The sequence below is a fragment of the Panthera onca genome, chromosome D4 (genome assembly GCF_046562875.1).
Source record: "Panthera onca isolate mPanOnc1 chromosome D4, mPanOnc1 haplotype 2, whole genome shotgun sequence".
NCBI lineage: Eukaryota > Metazoa > Chordata > Mammalia > Carnivora > Felidae > Panthera > Panthera onca.
Window position 1 is genome coordinate 83,773,241 of NC_138351.1, and position 18,382 is coordinate 83,791,622.

Below are 18,382 nucleotides of genomic sequence, written 5' to 3' on the forward strand. Positions count from 1 at the left end.
CAAACAGGCTCTGGGTTGGCAGGGCTGAGGACAGGGAGCTGGGGCGATGGATGAAGGAGGCAGGGCAGCGACGGTCCCAAGAGAAAGGACTGGTGGTGGCCTGGGGTAACTTGCTGGGCCTGGCGTTGGGCCTGTCAGGTGAAATGTACTGAGGGCAGCAGGCTCCGGAAACTTGGGCCCAGGACCCTTATGAACAAGAGCAGGTCACTGTGCCCGGGGGAGGGGGGGGGGGGATCCTCTTGCTCCGCCAGGTCTCAGTTTTCCCCGGGCTCCTTCCTCGGAGTTCTGGGCGCCAGCGGGGTGCTGGGATGAGAGCGGCGACCCTTGGAGGCCGGCGCCCGGGGATGAGAAGACCGGAGTAGGCCTGGCCTCTCACGGAGTCGGGTGGAGGGCTCGTTTCACATTTCCGGCATCTCAGAACCCCAAGCCTTTCCAGGAGAGGCTCTGCCCCCTCCCGCACCCCTCCCTGCTGCTCTGGACAGCTGTGGAGGTTCTGGGGCCCGGCAAATTGAACCGTCAACATCTGCCCGACGTCTGCAAGGCCGGGAAAGGTTTATGACTCCCCGGGCTTCTGAACTAGATAGAGTTTATTTGCAATTATTTTCTTTCTTTCGTTTGCGACAGAATCGGATTCCGGGATTTTGTTTTCTTCCTCCTTTTCCCCTTAGTCTAATGCGCAAGTGGAAACAAAACAAAACAAAAACCCAGGATTGGGGGGAGAGGGCAGCGTGGGGAAGTCAGGGTTATTTTGATCTTTAAAAATCTGAGCTGGCTGGGGAGGAAAATTCAGCCAGGGGCAGGGTGGGGTGGGGGTTGTCCCCTGTTCGATCCAGCGAAGTTGCTTGTTGGAAGATGGATGGGTGTATGTGTCTCAGTATGTGGAGTTGGGAGGAAAATGCAGCCCCCAGTCTGGTACATGGTGAAGTGGCCGCAGACAGGTCTGTGGCGGCAGGTTAAAGATTTGTCGAAGGTTCTGCCGGAGATGCCGGCTCTCAAAAACTTCCATCCTTCATCTCTCAGCACCCTGAAAATAAACTAAATCGGGTCCAGGCCGGGTCCCCCCCCCCCCACAAACAAAGCCACGTCTATTTATCAAATGGGGTCGGCCCCCAGTAGGAAGCAGCAGGCTGACTCGGCCGCAGAGCGCGTGGGGAGTGGGATCATGTTTTTCTAGGTAGGCAGGTTTGCAACTGGGTTTGGAATTGAAAGGCAGAAGAGTTTCAGAAATTTATTTGTGCTTCTTGCTGCTCTGCCGCCTTCGCTGGCGAGGTCCGGCGGCACCGAGCGAGAAGATGTGACTGGAGGCTGAGTTTCAAGGGATCTGACACCACTGCAAGGCATTCCCCACCCATGCCATCTCCTCGGTTTTTGTTTTTTGTTTTTCTTTGACCCTTCTCTCTTTTTTACCTTTCAACTCTCTCGATCCCCCTTTCTCTCTGTCTCTCTCCCTCTGTGTGTTTTTGTCTGGGTTTCTCTGTTCCGGTCTTTTTCTCTCTCCCGGCGCGCGTCTCTGGCCTTGACTCAGGCGGAAGAAACCGCACACGGCGCGCCGGCGGCGGTGGCCGCGCTGCTCGCGTATTCGGGGCTCCCGGGGCCGGGTTGGGAAAAGGGGGCGCCTGCCTGGCCGCGCCGGGCCCAGCCAGGCCTCCCCGGGTCTGGCTGCCGTTCTCCTCCTCTCCCCGCACCGGGCAGGAGAGAAATGGCCGCAGTGTGGGCCGTGGGGCGGCTGGAAAGGGCACCGTGGAGGGTGGAGGGTGCACTGCGGGTCGTGTGTATGGGCAAGAGCGTGTGTGCGTGTTTCTGACCGTTGAGGACACGAGCTTGCTGGTGTGAGTGTCCCACACCCGGGAGCCCAGCTACACCGACCCCTTGCAAAGCCCTTCGCTCTGTGGGCCAGTCGGGTGGCGGAGCGGCGGCACCTTATTCCAGGGCGGCGAGCTCGGGCAGACTGGGGAGGGACGGCCGTCGGTGCGCCCAGCCCGCCGCCTGGGGAAGGGCAGCCAAAGCGGCGGGGCCGCAGGGTCGGAAAGTCCTTCCGGGGCGGTGGCCGCGGCAGCCCTGCTCCGGCTGCCCCTCGGGTCCGAGAGCGCAGCCCCGGTCCCAGAGGCAGAAGGAAACCCCTGAGCGGGGTTGCCAGCGGGCCGGGGCGCGGACGAGGCCCGGGCCGCGCACTTTGCGCCGGGGTTTGTAAGCCACGGCCGCGGGAGTCCCGCGCGGACCGGCCGGACGCCCGGGCCTCCCCCAGCCCCAGCTTTTTGTGTGTGTGCCTGGCGGCGTAATTACTGATTTGATTCCAATCCATTATTTAGACAATTGAACCTACAATCTCGTCTTTAGTAAAATGAGGCGAAGTCAGATTTGATTACAGGTTCAGTCCCAGCGACAAGAGCTCGAAACCCGATGGGTTAATAACAGATCACGAGTAAATTATTCATGATTTTACGAGCTCTTTAGCTCCATTGAATCGGCCTAATTGAGAGGAAAAAAAAAAAAAAAAGGAGAGAGAAAGCCTGTTCCTCCCCCTCCCCTCAGCCCCTTGCTCCTCCCCGGATCCGATCTTGGGGAATCTCGACCCAGCCGGGGCGCGGGGAGGGAGGCGGGAGTGAGGGCGCCTGGGGTACCGGACAAATCTGGACCCAACGGCTGCTTCCCGGCTGCTTTCACTCCCCCAGCGCAGCCCCCCTGCCCGGGCCACTGGCCACCTCGGCCTCCCAATCTTGGGCCAGCTCCTTTTCTGCCCTCCCCTCTTTTCCCCTCTCTCCCCTTTTCGCCACTCCCCGGCCAGTAACGGCTCTGGAATACGCTTCCCCGAAGGGACCTGGTTTCCTTGAGATCCGGGATTCTGTTCCTTAACCTGGGCCCTCCACCACACAGTCCTCCTTTTTTTCCAGGCCTCGCTGTCCCCTCAGGCTCTCTCTGTGTCTTTCCTGATTTTTTTTCTGTCTTTGTAGCTGTCTCTCTCCGGTTCTCCCCATCTCCACTGTTTCCTTTCCCTCCGTCTCTCCTCTCTTTCTTCCTGGCCCTGTCCACCTCCCCTCCCTCCCCCCTCTCCTTTACTCTCTCTCCCTTCTGTCTGTCTTTCTACCTCTGTGTCTTTCTCTCCTTTCTGTGCCCTTTCTGTCTCCCTCCCCCAAACTACCTCCTCCCATCTAGGCCGCACTCAGGGCACGTCCCTTGGGTGAATGGGGCGCCGGGGTCCCCACGGAGCTCATTAAGAGCAGCAAGGCCCAGGCGGGGACTGGGCAGAGGGATGGGCCCACAGATCCCCCGTGGGGAGGCCTGCACCCCCCCCCCCCCCCCCGTGGAGCTGGGGACTGGGGGCAAGGAGAGGGTCGCTCCCTGCAGTGGGGGCAGGGCAGTTTCCATGGATTCTGTTTGGAGTCATTTTCTGATCCCTTTTAAATTGCTGGACCCCTGTTCTTCACCCTGGGCGCTCTCAGTGGGAGTACAGCCCTGGTGGGGGACTTGGGTGCCTGGGTGCATGTGGGAAGGGACGCTTAGGAAGTGTAGCCACTTGCTGACAGCTTCAAGATTTGTGACAAGACCAGCATCTTGCAAATTCTTTCTGCAAGGGACTGATCCCCACCTGAGCAGTGGGTGGAGTAGGTCACCAGGAGATCGGGAATACTTCTGAAGTGGTTTTGCCAGATAAAATGCAGGACATCCAGTTACACTTGAATTTCAGGTAAACAACAAATACATTTTTTAGTGTGAGTATCCAGTGCAATATTTGAATTTTAAATACATGAGTAATTTTTTAGTGTAATTGTCTCCAATGCAATATTTGGATTTTAGGTAAACAGCAAATTAATTTTTCAGTAGAGGTATGTCCCATGCAAAATTAGAGCCGTACTAAAAAACTGTTCATTGTTTATCTGAAATTCAGATTTAACTGGATGTCCTGCATTTTTATTTGCTAAGTCTAGCAGCTCTGTTACGGGCATGTGATGGGGCACAAGACATATTCCCAGTTGTCCGCTTTAAGGGGACTGAATTGATCTCCTCTGAGGTTTTCCCCAAACCAAGACTTTACATGTAGGATGGCTGGGGATGTGATGAAGGAATCTTGGAGTTCTTGATGTCCCCATCAGGCACCGGGTTACCAAGCAACTTTCTGAGGCCTTAGGTTTCCACCCCTGTCCCTCACCCCCATTGCCTTCCAGGCATTGGCAGCCAGGCCCCAGCTGGGCCCCTTCTGGATGGGGACCGGCTCCCCAAAGAGTCGTGTGTCATCTTTGCCTGCCTTTGTGGCGTGGTGGAAGGAAACGGGCAAGGACTGCAATACTGAATCTAGGCTCAGCCCTTACCAGTGGTGTGGCTGTGTACACATGGCTTCATTTCCCTTCGCAGGAGTTTCCTCATCTCAAAAATGGGATGAAAAGCAGTAGCCACCTCTTGGAGCAGTAGTGAAGGCCCTATGATGTATGTAAAGCCAAAAGCATACCCTGGGTGTCAGATACATGTCAATTTCTTCCTCCAACTTCCTTCTCTTTCGGGTTAGAATCCTACCACTCCGTGAGATTTCTAGAGATCGCTTAACCTCTCTGGCCCCTTCAGCCCATTTGTATAACTGGAAAACAAGTACTTCCCAGGGCAGTGGTGAGGATCAGGATTAAACTGCAAGATACAATTTCCGACCTTAGCCCAGTGCCGGCGGCCCAGTGTCATCCAGAACTTCTGGTTTGGGGAACCGATGAGGGTGAAATCAGGGTGAGTGGAGAGATGTCAGTCAGTCATCCACTTTCAGGTGCCGGGTGCCGGACACTGTCGGGGGAGACAGCCTCCCTCCTTAGAGAGTGCAGGGGGAAACAGGAAGAGTGTGGGCGCGGGAGTCCTGAACACTGCTCTGTATTCAAGTCAAGTGACTCCCGTTTCTAATCAACGTTTGTAAAAAGGAGGAAATAATGCTAGGCTCTTAGAGTTGTTTTAAGGATTCAGTGAAAATATATAAAGCCTTTACGCACATCATCCATCTGGAGTCGAATAGCCATCAACAAGTTGTAGCTGTTGGTTATTATTCTGACACGATGGCACAGAATGGTTTTTGGATTCTCTTAGAGCTGGGTTTGAATCCCGCCATTTCCTAGCTGAGTGACTCGGGCAGGTGGCTCTCGGGGAGCCTCAGATTCTCCTATAGATCTAGAAGATGGGGATAATATTTTCACCTCAGCGCGGTGCAGTTCACGCTGTGTGGTCCTGCGGCTAGAAGCATTTGGTGGCAGGTGGGGCGGTGTAGGGGGCAGGTCAGGAGGTTCACCCGCCGCCTCTGCGTCCCCTCCCCAGCGCTGAGCTGCAACGAGAACGACGCGGAGCACCTGGACCGCGACCAGCCCTACCCGAGCAGCCAGAAGACAAAGCGCATGCGCACCTCCTTCAAGCACCACCAGCTTCGGACCATGAAGTCTTACTTTGCCATTAACCACAACCCCGACGCCAAGGACTTGAAGCAGCTTGCGCAAAAGACGGGCCTCACCAAACGGGTCCTCCAGGTCAGCTGGGCCGGGACAGGGGCTGAGGGCGGGGGCACCCGGGGCCTGCAGGGCCTGCGGCGGAACCCCGTAGCTGCCATGGGCTTTGGAAGGACCTTCCCTTCTATGTGTGCCCTTCTCTTTGTCATTCTCTACCCTTTCTCTACCTCCTCAGACTCTAGCTGTATTTCAGGGATTTTTTTTCTTTCTAACTTTTCCTCTTCTCTTCCAATTTTTTGTCTAATCTTTCTATTTTGTGTATGTGTCCCTCTTCCTCTTTGTCTCTACACTCAGCCTCTTTCTTTCTTGTAAACACTTCTTAGTTGCTCTTTATTACTAGAGTGACACTCAAATATGTTCATGTAGTAAAAGGTTCAAGCATTTCAGATAAACGCAGCGCATCCCAGGATGGCTGTCCAAGCTAATTGCCGTTAGCTCTTCCCTCCTTCTGCTTCTTTTCCTGACTTGCCGTCTCCAGTTTCTCTTTCTTTCTCTAGATTTTTCTTCTGTCTCTTTGTTGTTTCTTAGACTCTCCCAGAAGCAAGGTTGGGGGGGGTGGTGTGGGCTGATCCCCTGGGTGGGCCCGGGAGGCTCATCTGCCTGCAGGGAGCTGGAGGCAGATGGGCACCTCTGAAACTGCGCAGAATTGCACTTGTATGTGAGGGCGCTTTCCGGATAGAGGATCCAGAGCTTTCCCTAGACTTTGAAGGTCCTGTCCCTACCTCAGAGACGTTAAGAAGCCCAGTTTGGGGAGTCCCAGGCTCCTGTTTGACCCAGATTCATGGCAGGGATTTGGACTAGCACTTCTCAAATCTTTAGCTCTTCCTGTTACTCGTTTCACAGTCCTGGGCAAATCATTTAACCCCTCTGGGCCTCAGTTCCCTCACATGTGAAACGGACACAAGAAATTATCTCGCTGCAGGCTTATTTGAGGAGCCGTTGAGATGAGGAAGTGTCCACCACCGTAGCTAACGCTTACCTGCTCAGTGGATGGTAGCTAAGAATAACATGAGCTAGGTTAATAAGTCAACTGGTATTAAGTAGCAGGAACGATTCTTCTGGTCACTGGACTTCAGTTTTCCCATCTGTACAGCGATAAGGTGGGACAGCATCTTTCTTTACAGCACAGTGTAACCAGTTTATTCTTTAGAACCTGTGGCTGTGGGGAGAGCAATTTACATTTGGCGGGGAGGAAATCGAGAGAGGAAGATCTGACCAGAGTCTCACAACTGAAGGGGAGGTACTGAGATTCAAGTCCAGGCCAGTCTGATCTCCCCCTCCAGCCCCAGGTGGTTGGGGACTTAGGGCTGGGGGACTGCAACACTGCGGGGATGGGGGTGTGTGTAGTGAGAATGACGATAATGGAAACCAAGGGCTACGCAGTCACCCTAAGATCTCCTGCGAGTATGTCATGGGGGGCGGGGAAGCATTTTGGGTGTGATGGCTGCGCGGGATGGACTGTGACTGGGGCGCGCTGGTTGGTAGATTCCTGTAGTCGGGCCTGCACCCCTGCGCAACGCGAGGGGAGCCCGTGTCTGGAGGGCTCAATGACGTAGCTGAGGGAGTTGAGTGCTGGCCAATGGGGCGCCGATGCGCCTCTCTGGGCCCGCCCCCTACCTCCGGGGTTCTGCTCCTTGTGGGACGCTCCCCTCCTTGCGTCCCTTTTGTCTGAGGGGTCCCTCTGGCCTGGGCTTGAGAAGGGGCGAGGACCTTGCTGCGCCTGACTGGGTCTCAGATTCCCCCTTGTCCATTTCCCTTGGACTTTACCTTCTTGGGTTAGGTCTGGGGACCCTTCTTGGCACCACCCCTACCCCCCCTCCCCCCCCCCCCCCCCCCAGCGCCATTCCTCAGCCCTGGGCGAATCTGGTCATCAGCCTCTTCTCTGGTTATTAGGATACTTTGTCCCTTCCCTTCTCTAGAGCCCCTTATGGCATGTTGGTGGGAGCCATTTGGTGAATCAGGCCAGGACAGGAGCAGGCACTTGGAGTCAAGCAGAGAGCTCGGTTCAGGAGGGCCTGGGTTCAGTTCTGTCCCTCTACTCACTCGCTGGCTGTGCATTTTAAACAAATTAATTACCCTCTCTGAGCCATAGCTTTCTCACCTATATAATGGGCACCATTAGGACATATACCTCTCCCTGGTATCCTGACTAAATGATAGAGACTGTGTCCATTGTTGAGTCTGAATCCGCATAAGGAGCCACACTCTGCTGGCCTTTGAGGCAAGAGGCTTGGTTACCTGATTTAGGAACAAATCGGATTTCCAGTATCGTTGTCTCTCATTCTTTCATCTGGCCAAATATCTGTTGGCACCGTGGGGTGCCAATATCTATTGGCCTTGGAGACACAGAGATGAATGAACCACAGTCCTGACCCAGAAGAAACTCACCTATTAGCTATAGAGACAGACCCACATTCGGTTTCTCCGCAGTGTGATCAGTTGGGAGGGGCGTTCTGTTGGAGACCAGAGGAAGAACTAACTGTTCTTTGTTTAAGGGAAGGTTCACCAGAGGGACCTGGGTGAATGCTTGCCCTGAGCCTTCCTCCCCTACAATCCCGAGCCAGGCCTGCTCACACCTGTGTGTCCCCTCTACCATGGGGACTCAGAAAAGCCAGGGACATGGAACTAGCTGAGAGAGAAGAGCACGGACAGTCATGGTGGGTCTACCAATCAATGAATGTTTGAGTGCACTACTGTGTGTCAGGCACTTTGAAAGGCCCGTGAAATACATTTGCTCATTGAGTTCTCACTGGTAGGCATCATGATAACCTCCTCCCCACTGCATAGATGAGAACATTGAGGCCCAAATGCTTTCCACTTGCCCCAAGTCATACTTTGCTAGTAAGTAGCAGAGCTGGACCCAAATCCAGGCCTGTCTGGTCCACGGATGTAGCTCTTTCTCCACTAAGCCAACCCGGCAGTGCCCGCTCCTGAGTGGGAGGATCATGTAGGGCCTGTATGTTGCTGGGAGTGGGGGCGTACTAGACCACTTTTCTCCCTCCTCTCAGACATCCAGGTCTCTTGCACTGATCCTTAATAGTCCCTAAAGCACAACTGTTCATGATTATGCAGCAGTTTGCAAAACATTCTCTTTCCAGCCACTCATCTACCTTCCCTTAATGTTTTCCTGCCCATGTTACAGATGAGAAGTAGCGAGATGAAGTGATTTGCTGGAGGTCTCAGGAGCCAGGCATTGGCAGGGTGGGGCTCTCTCCCAGGGGTTCTGACTGCTGCTGGGCCAGCTGGGGGAGGCGGGGTGAGGGCAGTTTGGGGCCACGCAGGCGGTGGTGTGGCTTTGGAAGGTAACAGAGTGGTTCAGATCCTTTTGGACTTACCAGCAGTGTGATTTAGGCACTTTAACATCTCCTCCTGGAGCCTGATTACTTATCTACGAAACGAAGGTAATAATAGTTTGTATCTTGAGAACTGAGGATTGAGAAGGCGTTGGCAGCGTGCTGCCTGCTACAAAGTAGGTGCCCATGAAATGGTTCCTCATCACTTGTCTGCACCAGCTTAATGGTACTAGGCCTTGGGGGCCCCACGGAGGTGGTGGTCAACCTCCACCCTTTGGAGAGAGTCTGTGTGGCAGGGACAGGTTGAGATTGAGGCTGTGTTCCCAGAGGTCAGTGATATAGGGTGTGTGTGTGTGTGTGTGTGTGTGTGTAGGTTTTCTGGGATGTTCCTGGATCTGTAATGCAGAAGCACCATCAATATGGGAGGCCTGGGATGCAGTAACCCTGCTGGAATTTGGAGTCAGTTGATGTGAGGTCCAGGCTCAGCTGTCTCACCTACTTTCTGAGCAATATTGAGCAAGTGACTTAACCTCTCTGGGCCCCAGCAGCCTCAGCTATAAAATGGAGACGATACTAATACCCACTGGGTGTTTGCAAGGAGCCAATGAGATGACTTCAAGTGTAATGTATAAAGTACAGATTAGGGGGGCTCCTGGGTGGCTCAGTTGGTTGAGCATCCAACTTCGGCTCAGGTCATCATCTCACAGCTCGTGAGTTTGAGACCCGCTTCAGGCTCTGTGCTGACAGCTCGGAGCCTGGAGCCTGCTTCAAATTCTGTCTCCCCCTCTCTCTGCCCCTACCTCACTCATGCTCTGTCTCTCTCTCTCTGTGTCAAAAATAAATAAAAACATGGGGCGCCTGGGTGGCTCAGTTGGTTAAGCATCCAACTTCAGCTCAGGTCATGATCTCACGGTTCGTGGGTTCGAGCCCCACGTCGGGCTCTGTGCTGTCAGTTCAGAGCCTGGAGCCTGCTTCAGATTCTGCATCTCCCTCTCTCTCTGCCTCTCCCCTGCTCATACTCTGTCTCTCTATATCAAAAAATGAATAAATGTTAAAAAATAAATAAAAACATTTAAAAAAATTTAAAGTACAGATTAGGGATTCAATGCACATGGACCTCACACACACTTTTATACAGTAGGGTTCAGTCAACCTACCTCTCATACACAATAAAAAAATTTAATTATCTTTATTTTGCAGATGAAGAAACTGAGGTTCAGAGAGACTAGGACCCTAGCCCTAAGTCCCACAGCTAGTAAGTGAGGAAGCCAGGAGTCGAGCCTAGATCGGTCTGATTCCACAGCTCTTTCCAGCATCGCCCAGTGTAGGGCTTTGGCCCTCCCGCCTTGGGTCTAGCTGTAGAATGCAGCGGTACAGGTGGAGAGAAGGAAAGGGAAGGGGCGGGTCATAGATGCCATGTCTTGGTAGCAAAGCATGTTTCCTGCTGTAAAGCCATAAATGCATAAAAAGTGCTCAAAATTGTCATCACGGCACGGCCACCACAATTCTCACATTCTACCAGTGGGCGAGGTCACTGGGAGAGAGAATGGTCCCTTGGACAGAGGTCCACGAAGGCCTTAAGCTTTGTAAATGCTTGCAGACCTTCCCGCAGCACATAGATGCCCGTCTGAGCAGTCCCTCTTCCTTCCTGGGGAAGGGTCAGGAAGGCAGAGTAGGCCAGGTTTCGGGACGGGGGAGGTGAGCTGACTGATTTGGGTGGCTGAAAGTCTCCTTAGGGCTTCCTGGTGTGACTTTGGCAGAAAATATATTTTAGCCACCAACAGCTTAAAAACATTCTTCAGATGACTGGTTAGTGGTCACTAACTTGTGTGAGAACACAGGAACCGAGAATGCTAGCTTTTCTCTGGCCACCCATTTGTTCTACGCTGACCTTCCGCCATGTTCTGGGTGGGGTGTGACCCAGACGGTGAATGGGACCCGCTGGAGCTGGAACTCCAATCCAGAAGGGAGACAGATGTGCAACAAAGAATTGCAAATGGCAATCGTGTTAGCGCTCACTTGTGGGGTGCCCGCGTGGCTCAGTCGTTTAAGTGTCTGACTCCTGATTTTGGCTCAGGTCATGATCTCTCGGTTCTGTGAGTTTGAACCCGCCTCGGGCTCTGTGCTGACAGCGAGGAGCCTACTTGGGATTCTTTCAGGTTTTTTATTTTATTTTTTGAGAGACAGAGAGAGACAGAGCACGAGCAGGGGAGGGGCAGAGAGAGAGGGAGACACAGAATCCAAAGCAGGCTCCAGGCTCTGAGTTGTCAGCACAGAGCCCAACACGGGGCTCAAACCCGTGAGCCGCAAGATCATGACTTGAGCCGAAGTCGGACGTTCAACTGACTGAGCTACTGAGGCACCCCTCAAAGTAAATAAACTTAAAAAAAAAATAATGTTAGCGCTCACCTTGTAAAGCACTAATGAGTTACTATGTGTGAAATGCTTAAAACTCTCCTTAGACAATGCCTGCTACTTAGTGAGTGAATATTATTTGTCGTCATTACTTTCTTTATGAAGTTGCTGTACCAGAGGACAAATTCTCTCTCTCTTTTTTTTAAGCTTTTGTTTTTAAGTAATCTCTACACCCAAAGCGAGGCTTGAACTCTCAACCCCGAGATCAAGAGTCGCACACTTCACCGACCGAGCCAGCCAGCCGGGCTCCCCAAGACATAGCCTCTTTATTCTTTTTTTTCCTCATATAACATTCATCATAAGACATTACCCCTGCAACTGCATGGAGTGTCTGTGTCATGATTTCCACTTGCCCCATCTGGTTGGACACTTTGCACGCGGCCATTAGTTGATGTTATTTAAAAATACCACAATGGAAAAATGAAATGTTAATAAAGCGGGGGGGGGGGGGGGGCGGGTGGGTGGGAGGGGGAACGGTGCCCGGCTGGCTCGGTCAGTGGAGCACACAACTCTTGATCTCCGGGGTTGTGGGTTTGAGTCCCACATTGGGTGTGGAGATTACTTAAAAATAAAATCTTTTTTTTTTTAATGCCACAATGGACATCTTTGGGCATAAAGCTTTTGTCGTTGGGCTGGTTCCCTTAGTGACCTAGAAAGGGATTTGTGAGGCAAAACGGGTTTTTCACTTACTCCCTTGGTCCCCTTGATGAAAGAATCTTAAGGAAGGGAATTTGTGAGTCAAAACACAGCGTGCAGGGCCAGTGGGTGCCTGAGGAGGGGCATGCGGTAGTGTGGGCTTCTTCATTCACCCAGGACTTACTGGGGGTCCCCTGGGCACCAGGCGAAGGCACCCCTCGTGGATGAAGAAAAGGGGCTGCCAGTTTAAGAAGACAGGTGGGTGGGGCAGATCGTCTCGCGCCTGCTGGCAATCCCAGACTGTCAGAACCCCAAGGGCCATAGAGGTCATGCGGGGGTGGTCCGACCCTCTTGTTGTGCAGGTAGGGAAACCGAGGCAGACCCAGAGGTAAGGGACTAGCACAAGGTCACTGGACTGGTCAGTAGCAGAACCAGAACTGGAAACTGCAGCGGGTGCTCTGTCCACCTCGCCACAGTTGCTTTTGTGCTCATTCACTCATTCACTCATTCATTCATTCATTCATTTATTTGCTGACTCAGGATCATGTGGTAGGGAGCGTATGGACTTAATGGCAGATATTCCTGGATTCCAGTCTCAGCTTGGCCTCTGTGTGACCTTGGGCAAGTGACTTCACCTCTCTGAGCCTGTCTGGTTTCAAATCTATAAAGTGGGGATGCTTGGCTTATCTTGAAGATAACCTACGACTGCATGTTAGAGGGTGGCACGGTGCCTGGGACATGGTGGTCCACAAATGTTATCTATCATCATTGCTATTAATTCAATGCATATTATTGAATCTTAGTCTTTGCCGGTCCCTGTACCACATCCCAAGGACATGAAGTGGACTTAGGGGGCCCTGCCCCAGCAAAACGCTCAGGAGGGGACTTTGTAAAATGGTCAGGAGAGAATTCTGGTGAAGCCCTGCTTCAGGTGAAAAACACAACACCAAACCCCACAGCAACCCGGCTTCTAGTTGAGTTGTTGATTTTCACCCGCCAGATTTCCAGCGCCTCAGATTCAGTAAAGCAGAGAGGGCGGTTGTGGAAGATGGTGTCATTGTTTACAAATCACTGTTAGGGGCAACGCAGAGGAAAGAGCAAACAGCTGGCAGCTAACTGGTTCCAGCCCTTCCCGAGGGCTTAGAGCCCTGGACCTGGGAGCCGTGCACCCCACCCCCGGGGCTCCCTGCTCCAGCTACTGCTTGGAGAGAGACACACAGGCCAGGACAGAGGCAAAGGGTGGCCCCAAGGCTCTCGCCTTGTCGGAGGCCATGAGACTTTGGGGAAGTTGCTTCCTGTCCCTGAGGGCCTCTGCAGACTTTATCCATTTTACCATCAGCCATTCCCGGGGCCAGCGAGACAGTCTCACCCCTGCAGACATCTGCAGGCTGGGCAGGGAAGGATTCCCTACCCTAAGAGGAGCACGTTGAGGGTGGTCTTAGAAGCACTATACTTATCTGCAAACCTCCAGAAGAGGTGATGGGCTTGCTTTGGGCAGAAGGCCAGGGGAAAATGTGCTTTCTTCCCGGGAAGATCCAGCACGCTGGGGAAAGAGCTTTATTTCCTGACTTCACAGGGTCCAAGTCTCTCTCCTTACCCCAGGATTCTCCTGGATGTGCTTTTTAAATGAGCACAAATCTTATCAGGCAACTAGAAAGGCTAGTTTGACACCATAGGCCCAAGTCGTGGGGTGGTCCCCAGGGGAAGGTGGGGCCAGGGGTGAGGTCTTCCCACCCCTGCCTGAGACACTGGGAAGACAGGCAGATGCAGGCACATCTGGAAATATGCAACTGGACACCCCAGAATCCGTAGAATTCTCTAAGGCCCTTTGTTTTATGGGGAGGCTTCTGGCGGGTGTTTTTCTCATGCAAAGGGAAGTGAAGGGGCCCTGCCTTTCAGGCTTTTTTCTTTAGGAGACACAACCCCCCCTCTCCCCCCCCCACCAGCCCCACGGTGGCCTGGATTTCCTAGGCCTCTCTCAAAGTACTCTGAGGACCTCTGGGTACAGCTAGATCTCTCTGTGCAGTTAGACAGGTGGTCATAGTTGGGGGAGGGGGTGCTGTGGAGATGAGTTTCCACACATGTCTTCCTGAGAGCGAACAGGCTTGTGTGCAAAGGTATGGGCGTGGATGGGTGTGTGTGTGTGTGTGTGTGTGTGTGTGTGTGTGTGTCTGTGCCCAAGGAAAAATGAAAATAAACCCTTATTCTTTCTCTTTGGTATTCTTTTCATACCAAGCTCAGTTCTTTTTAAAAAAATTTTTTAATGTTTATTTATTTTTGCAAAAGAAAGAGAGAGAGCGGAGGAGGGGCAGAGAGAGAGAGAGAGAGAGAGCAAATGCAAGCAGGGAAGGGGCAGGGAGAGAGAGAATCCCAAGCAGTCTCGACACTGGTAGTGCCATGTGGGGCTACAATCCACAAACCATGAGATCATGACCGGAGCAGAAGACAAGAGTCAGATGCTTAATCCACTGAGCCACCCAGGTGCCCCTCTGTTGCCTGCTTAACGGTGACTTTCAAGGGGGAAAAAAAAATCTCTCAACCATTGTGAACAATGATCAAGATTTGATTTGTGCACATCTTCCAGAACAGTGCTGTCAAATAGAAATGCAACGTGAGCCACGTATGTAATTTTCCATTTAAAAATTTTTTATAAAAAAAAAAAAAAAAAAAGGGGGTTGTCTGGGTGGCTCAGTTGGGTAAGTGGCCAACTTCAGCTCACGTCATAATCTCATGGTTTGTGGGTTCGAGCCCCATGTCAGGCTCTGGGCTGACAGCTCAGAGCCTGGAGCCTGCTTCAGATTCTGTGTCTCCCTCTCTCTCTTCCCCTCCTCTGCTCATGCGCTCTCTCTCAAAAATAAATAAATGTTAAAAAAAATTGTTAAATTTTTTAGCAGCTACATTCAAAACACAAAACGAAGCTGATAAAATTAATTTTAAGAATATATTTCATTTAGCCCAATATATCCAAAATATTATCATTTCAACATATAACAGGTAGAAACATTATTATTGAGATATCCTACCTTCTTTTTTTCATACTGAATCTTCCAATGTAATTCTGTGTTTTCATCTACAAAGGAGCCACTTTTTGGCTAGTCATACTTTTTTTTTTTAAGTTTATTTATTTATTTTGAGAGAGAGAGAGAGAGAGAGAGAGTACAAGCAGGGGAGGGACAGAGAGAAGGAGAGATAGAATCCCAAGCAGGCTCCCCGCCATCAGCACAGAGCCCTATGTGGGACTCGAACCCACAGAACCATGAGATCATGACCCAAGCTGAGATCAAGAGTCTGAACATTTAACCGACTGCACCACCCAGACGCCCCCTAGTCATACATATTTCAAGTGCTCAGTAGCCACCTATGGCTAGTGCCTACCATGTTGTTTAGCTCTAGAACCTTCTAACAGAAAGGGAAACCCAGTAATAGCCAATTAGGGCAAAGGCAATTTTATTTTATGAAGAGCAAAATATTGCCAGCCCAATTTTTTATCCCCCCTCCCCCGAAAACCCAGATTAGCATCCCTGGGGAATGCTCTGCTACTCTCCAGTCCCTGCCTCTCTTCCCCTAACCAGTCCTTCTCTCTCTCTCTCTCTTGCCCCACGCAGGTCTGGTTTCAGAACGCCAGGGCCAAGTTCAGGCGCAACCTCTTACGGCAGGAAAACACGGGTGTGGACAAGTCTACGGAGGCAGCGTTGCAGACCGGGACGCCTTCGGGGCCAGCCTCGGAGCTCTCCAATGCCTCGCTCAGCCCCTCCAGCACGCCCACCACCCTCACAGACTTGACTAGCCCCGCCCTGCCAACTGTGACGTCAGTCTTAACTTCTGTGCCTGGCAACCTGGAGGGCCACGAGCCTCACAGCCCCTCACAAACGACTCTCACCAACCTTTTCTAGTGACTCACGCCCTCCCCACCCCCGCCCCCCGCCCCACAATTTCTTTAAAAAAGAAATTATCTTTAGTTGAATTCCAAGTGTATTTTAAAATAGAGGCTTTGAGCAACTAACTAACCACATTTTAGGATCTCGCCTGGAAACAGAGGAAGAAAAAATTGTGCGTCCGGCTAATGCAGCGGTGTGGATTGAGGAGTTACTTGGAAAATCTATCTGCAACACAACATTTGTGTCACTGTACAGTTTTGTGGACTGAGCGAGGAAAAACAACAAATAATTTAAGTTGGCTAGAGCTTCTGTATTTTCAAAGACTGCCACGTGCCTTAGGAATACTGTTTTATGTCCATACTTTGGATGACTTGTTCATTTTTCTCTCCCTCTTTTTCTCTCTGTATATTTATGACCAGAGCAAAAATGCAAAAAAAAACAAAAACAAAAACAAAAACAAAAAAAAAAACAAAAAAAAAGTTTGTTACTTTGAATAGTCCTAAAAAAAGAAAAGAAAAATCAAACCCCCTCCAACGGTCGCTTTGTTGTTTTAGAATTTTAAGGTGGAAGTCTGTTCGAATATCAGAATTTGTAAAATCTAACCAGTAATAAAACCACTTATTGAAACTAGTTGGTGTCACTGCCGTTTAGTTGGGCGCGGAATTCACAGGACTTAACCGTCTTACTGAAGTCCAGACGTATATCCGGGGTCTACCCTTATTTATCTATAATATTTATTTTTAATGTGCATGGGGCCCCTTCTTCTGCGCCAGGCTTTGGAATGCCAGAAATTTGGATCCAGAGACGAAGTCCGTACAGGCCCTGCCATCAAGGAATTTAGAGTGGAGGCAGAGACAGAAGAGATCATCTTTTTTTTTTTTTAAGTTTCTTTATTAATTTTCGAGAGAAAGCGAGCAGGGGAAGGGCAGAGAGAGAGAGAGAGAGAGAGAGAGAGAATCCCAAGCAGACTCCGTGCTGTCAGAGTGGAGCCCTATGTGGGGCTCAAACTCACGAACCATGAGATTGCGACCTGAGCCAAAACCAAGAATCAGATGCTTAACCGACTGAGCCACCCAGGCGCCCCAGAAGAGATCATCTTAACATGGTGCCATAGGTGCCGAGTGGAGAGTATGTCCACAAAGTATATCATTAGTTCATTCATTTCAAATATTATGTACATCCTGCTGAATACAGAAGTCAAAGGTCATCACGTCTGCCTCTTCTGCTCTTCTTTGGGCTGGGAGGGTGGTTCAGGCAACGAGGAAGGCCTATCCCTATTAGGAGTGAACCCTGTCACCAAAGGGCAGCTTAAACTCCAGTTTTCCTAATGAATAAAAAATAATTCATTAAGTCAATAAATCATTTGCCTAGAGGGCAGAAGCAAATGAATTTAGCTCCTTTATTAAGGCTTCAGGCAACCTCAGAAACCCACAGAAAAGACACATCCAGGGAGGACAGAGGACTAGCGACAGGCGGAATGGGGCTGGAGTCTGTCCTGTAGCAGTGTGAGTTAAGGAAGTCACTTTACCTCTGTGGGCCTCCATTTCCTCAGCTGGAAGATGAAGATAGTGACCTTTATAAACAGTTCTAGTGAGGACGAGGCAAGGTGTGTTGAAGGGCCCGGCAAAGGGCCTGGCATATAGCAGAGGCCCACTATCTCTTACTGGGTCACAGACATGACTCATGAGGATGTTGCAGGTGGAGAGCAGGCATGTGTGTATCCAGGCATCGCCTGTCATTGCCGGATGCATCAAGCGGGTGTGGTATCTGTCCACTGGGCATCTTACATCCCTGAGTTCTTGCTCTGAGCCCTGCTGCAGAGCATTTTGTTCCCAGCTTCATCGAATGCCAGCAGTTACCTAGCAAAATGTCCCTTAGTGGCCTGCCAATGTGAAAATCCAGAGGGAAAATCAGAGCTGCCCTCAGGAGAAAACAGCCAGGAGAGATTGGGCAGGGGAACAATCCAGCCCAGGACTGGGGTCTCCCCTGTCCTCCCTGTGCCATCCTGGTGGGGACAGGATTGGGGAGGAATGGGTTGGGAGTGCTTAAAGCCTGGACTGACTCACTTCCCGAAATGTTAAAAACACACTCACAGGGGCGCCTGGGTGGTGCAGTCGGTTAAGCGTCCGACTTCAACCAGGTCACGATCTCGCGGTCTGTGAGTTCGAGCCCCGCGTCAGGCTCTGGGCTGATGGCTCGGAGCCTGGAGCCTGTTTCCGATTCTGTGTCTCCCTCTCTCTCTGCCCCTCCCCCGTTCATGCTCTGTCTCTCTCTGTCCCAAAAATAAAAAAAAAAAAAAAAAAAACGTTGAAAAAAAAAAAAAAAAAAACACACTCACAAACACTACTGCGGTTATTGCTGTTGAGTGCCTGGAAAACGGCAGGAGCTCAGTAAGTTTTTGTAAACTATTCTGTTGATGTATAATGTACATAAAGTGCCCACATCTGAAACGAACAGCTTGATTAATGTTTTCTAAAAGAAGAGCAACCATGCAAACACCACCCAGATCAAGATATAGGACATCGACAGCACCCAAAAGGCTCCCTTGGGCCTCCCCGCTGTGAACCCCTCCCAAGGTAGCTCCTATCCTGACTTCTAGCACCATGGATTAGTTTTATCTGGTTTCGATCAATACATTTCTGCTGAATGAATTCAGGATTGTTCAGGATTAGCCAACTTGCCTGAGGTCAGG

The 18,382-nt window shown here is 51.3% G+C and overlaps 1 protein-coding gene across 2 annotated transcripts in view; it reads left to right on the top strand.

The window, feature by feature from the left end:
- LHX2 (LIM homeobox 2) overlaps window positions 1–16,214 on the top strand; it is a 32,233-nt gene extending 16,019 nt beyond the window's left edge. For both annotated transcript variants that reach the window (XM_060608716.3, XM_060608715.3), the window contains exons 4-5: window positions 5,284–5,489; window positions 15,418–16,214. In XM_060608716.3, the coding sequence (XP_060464699.1) occupies window positions 5,284–5,489; window positions 15,418–15,705 (494 nt within the window). In that variant the 3' untranslated portion in view covers window positions 15,706–16,214. The remainder of the gene's footprint in view (window positions 1–5,283; window positions 5,490–15,417) is intronic.
- Window positions 16,215–18,382: the final 2,168 nt, after the last annotated feature.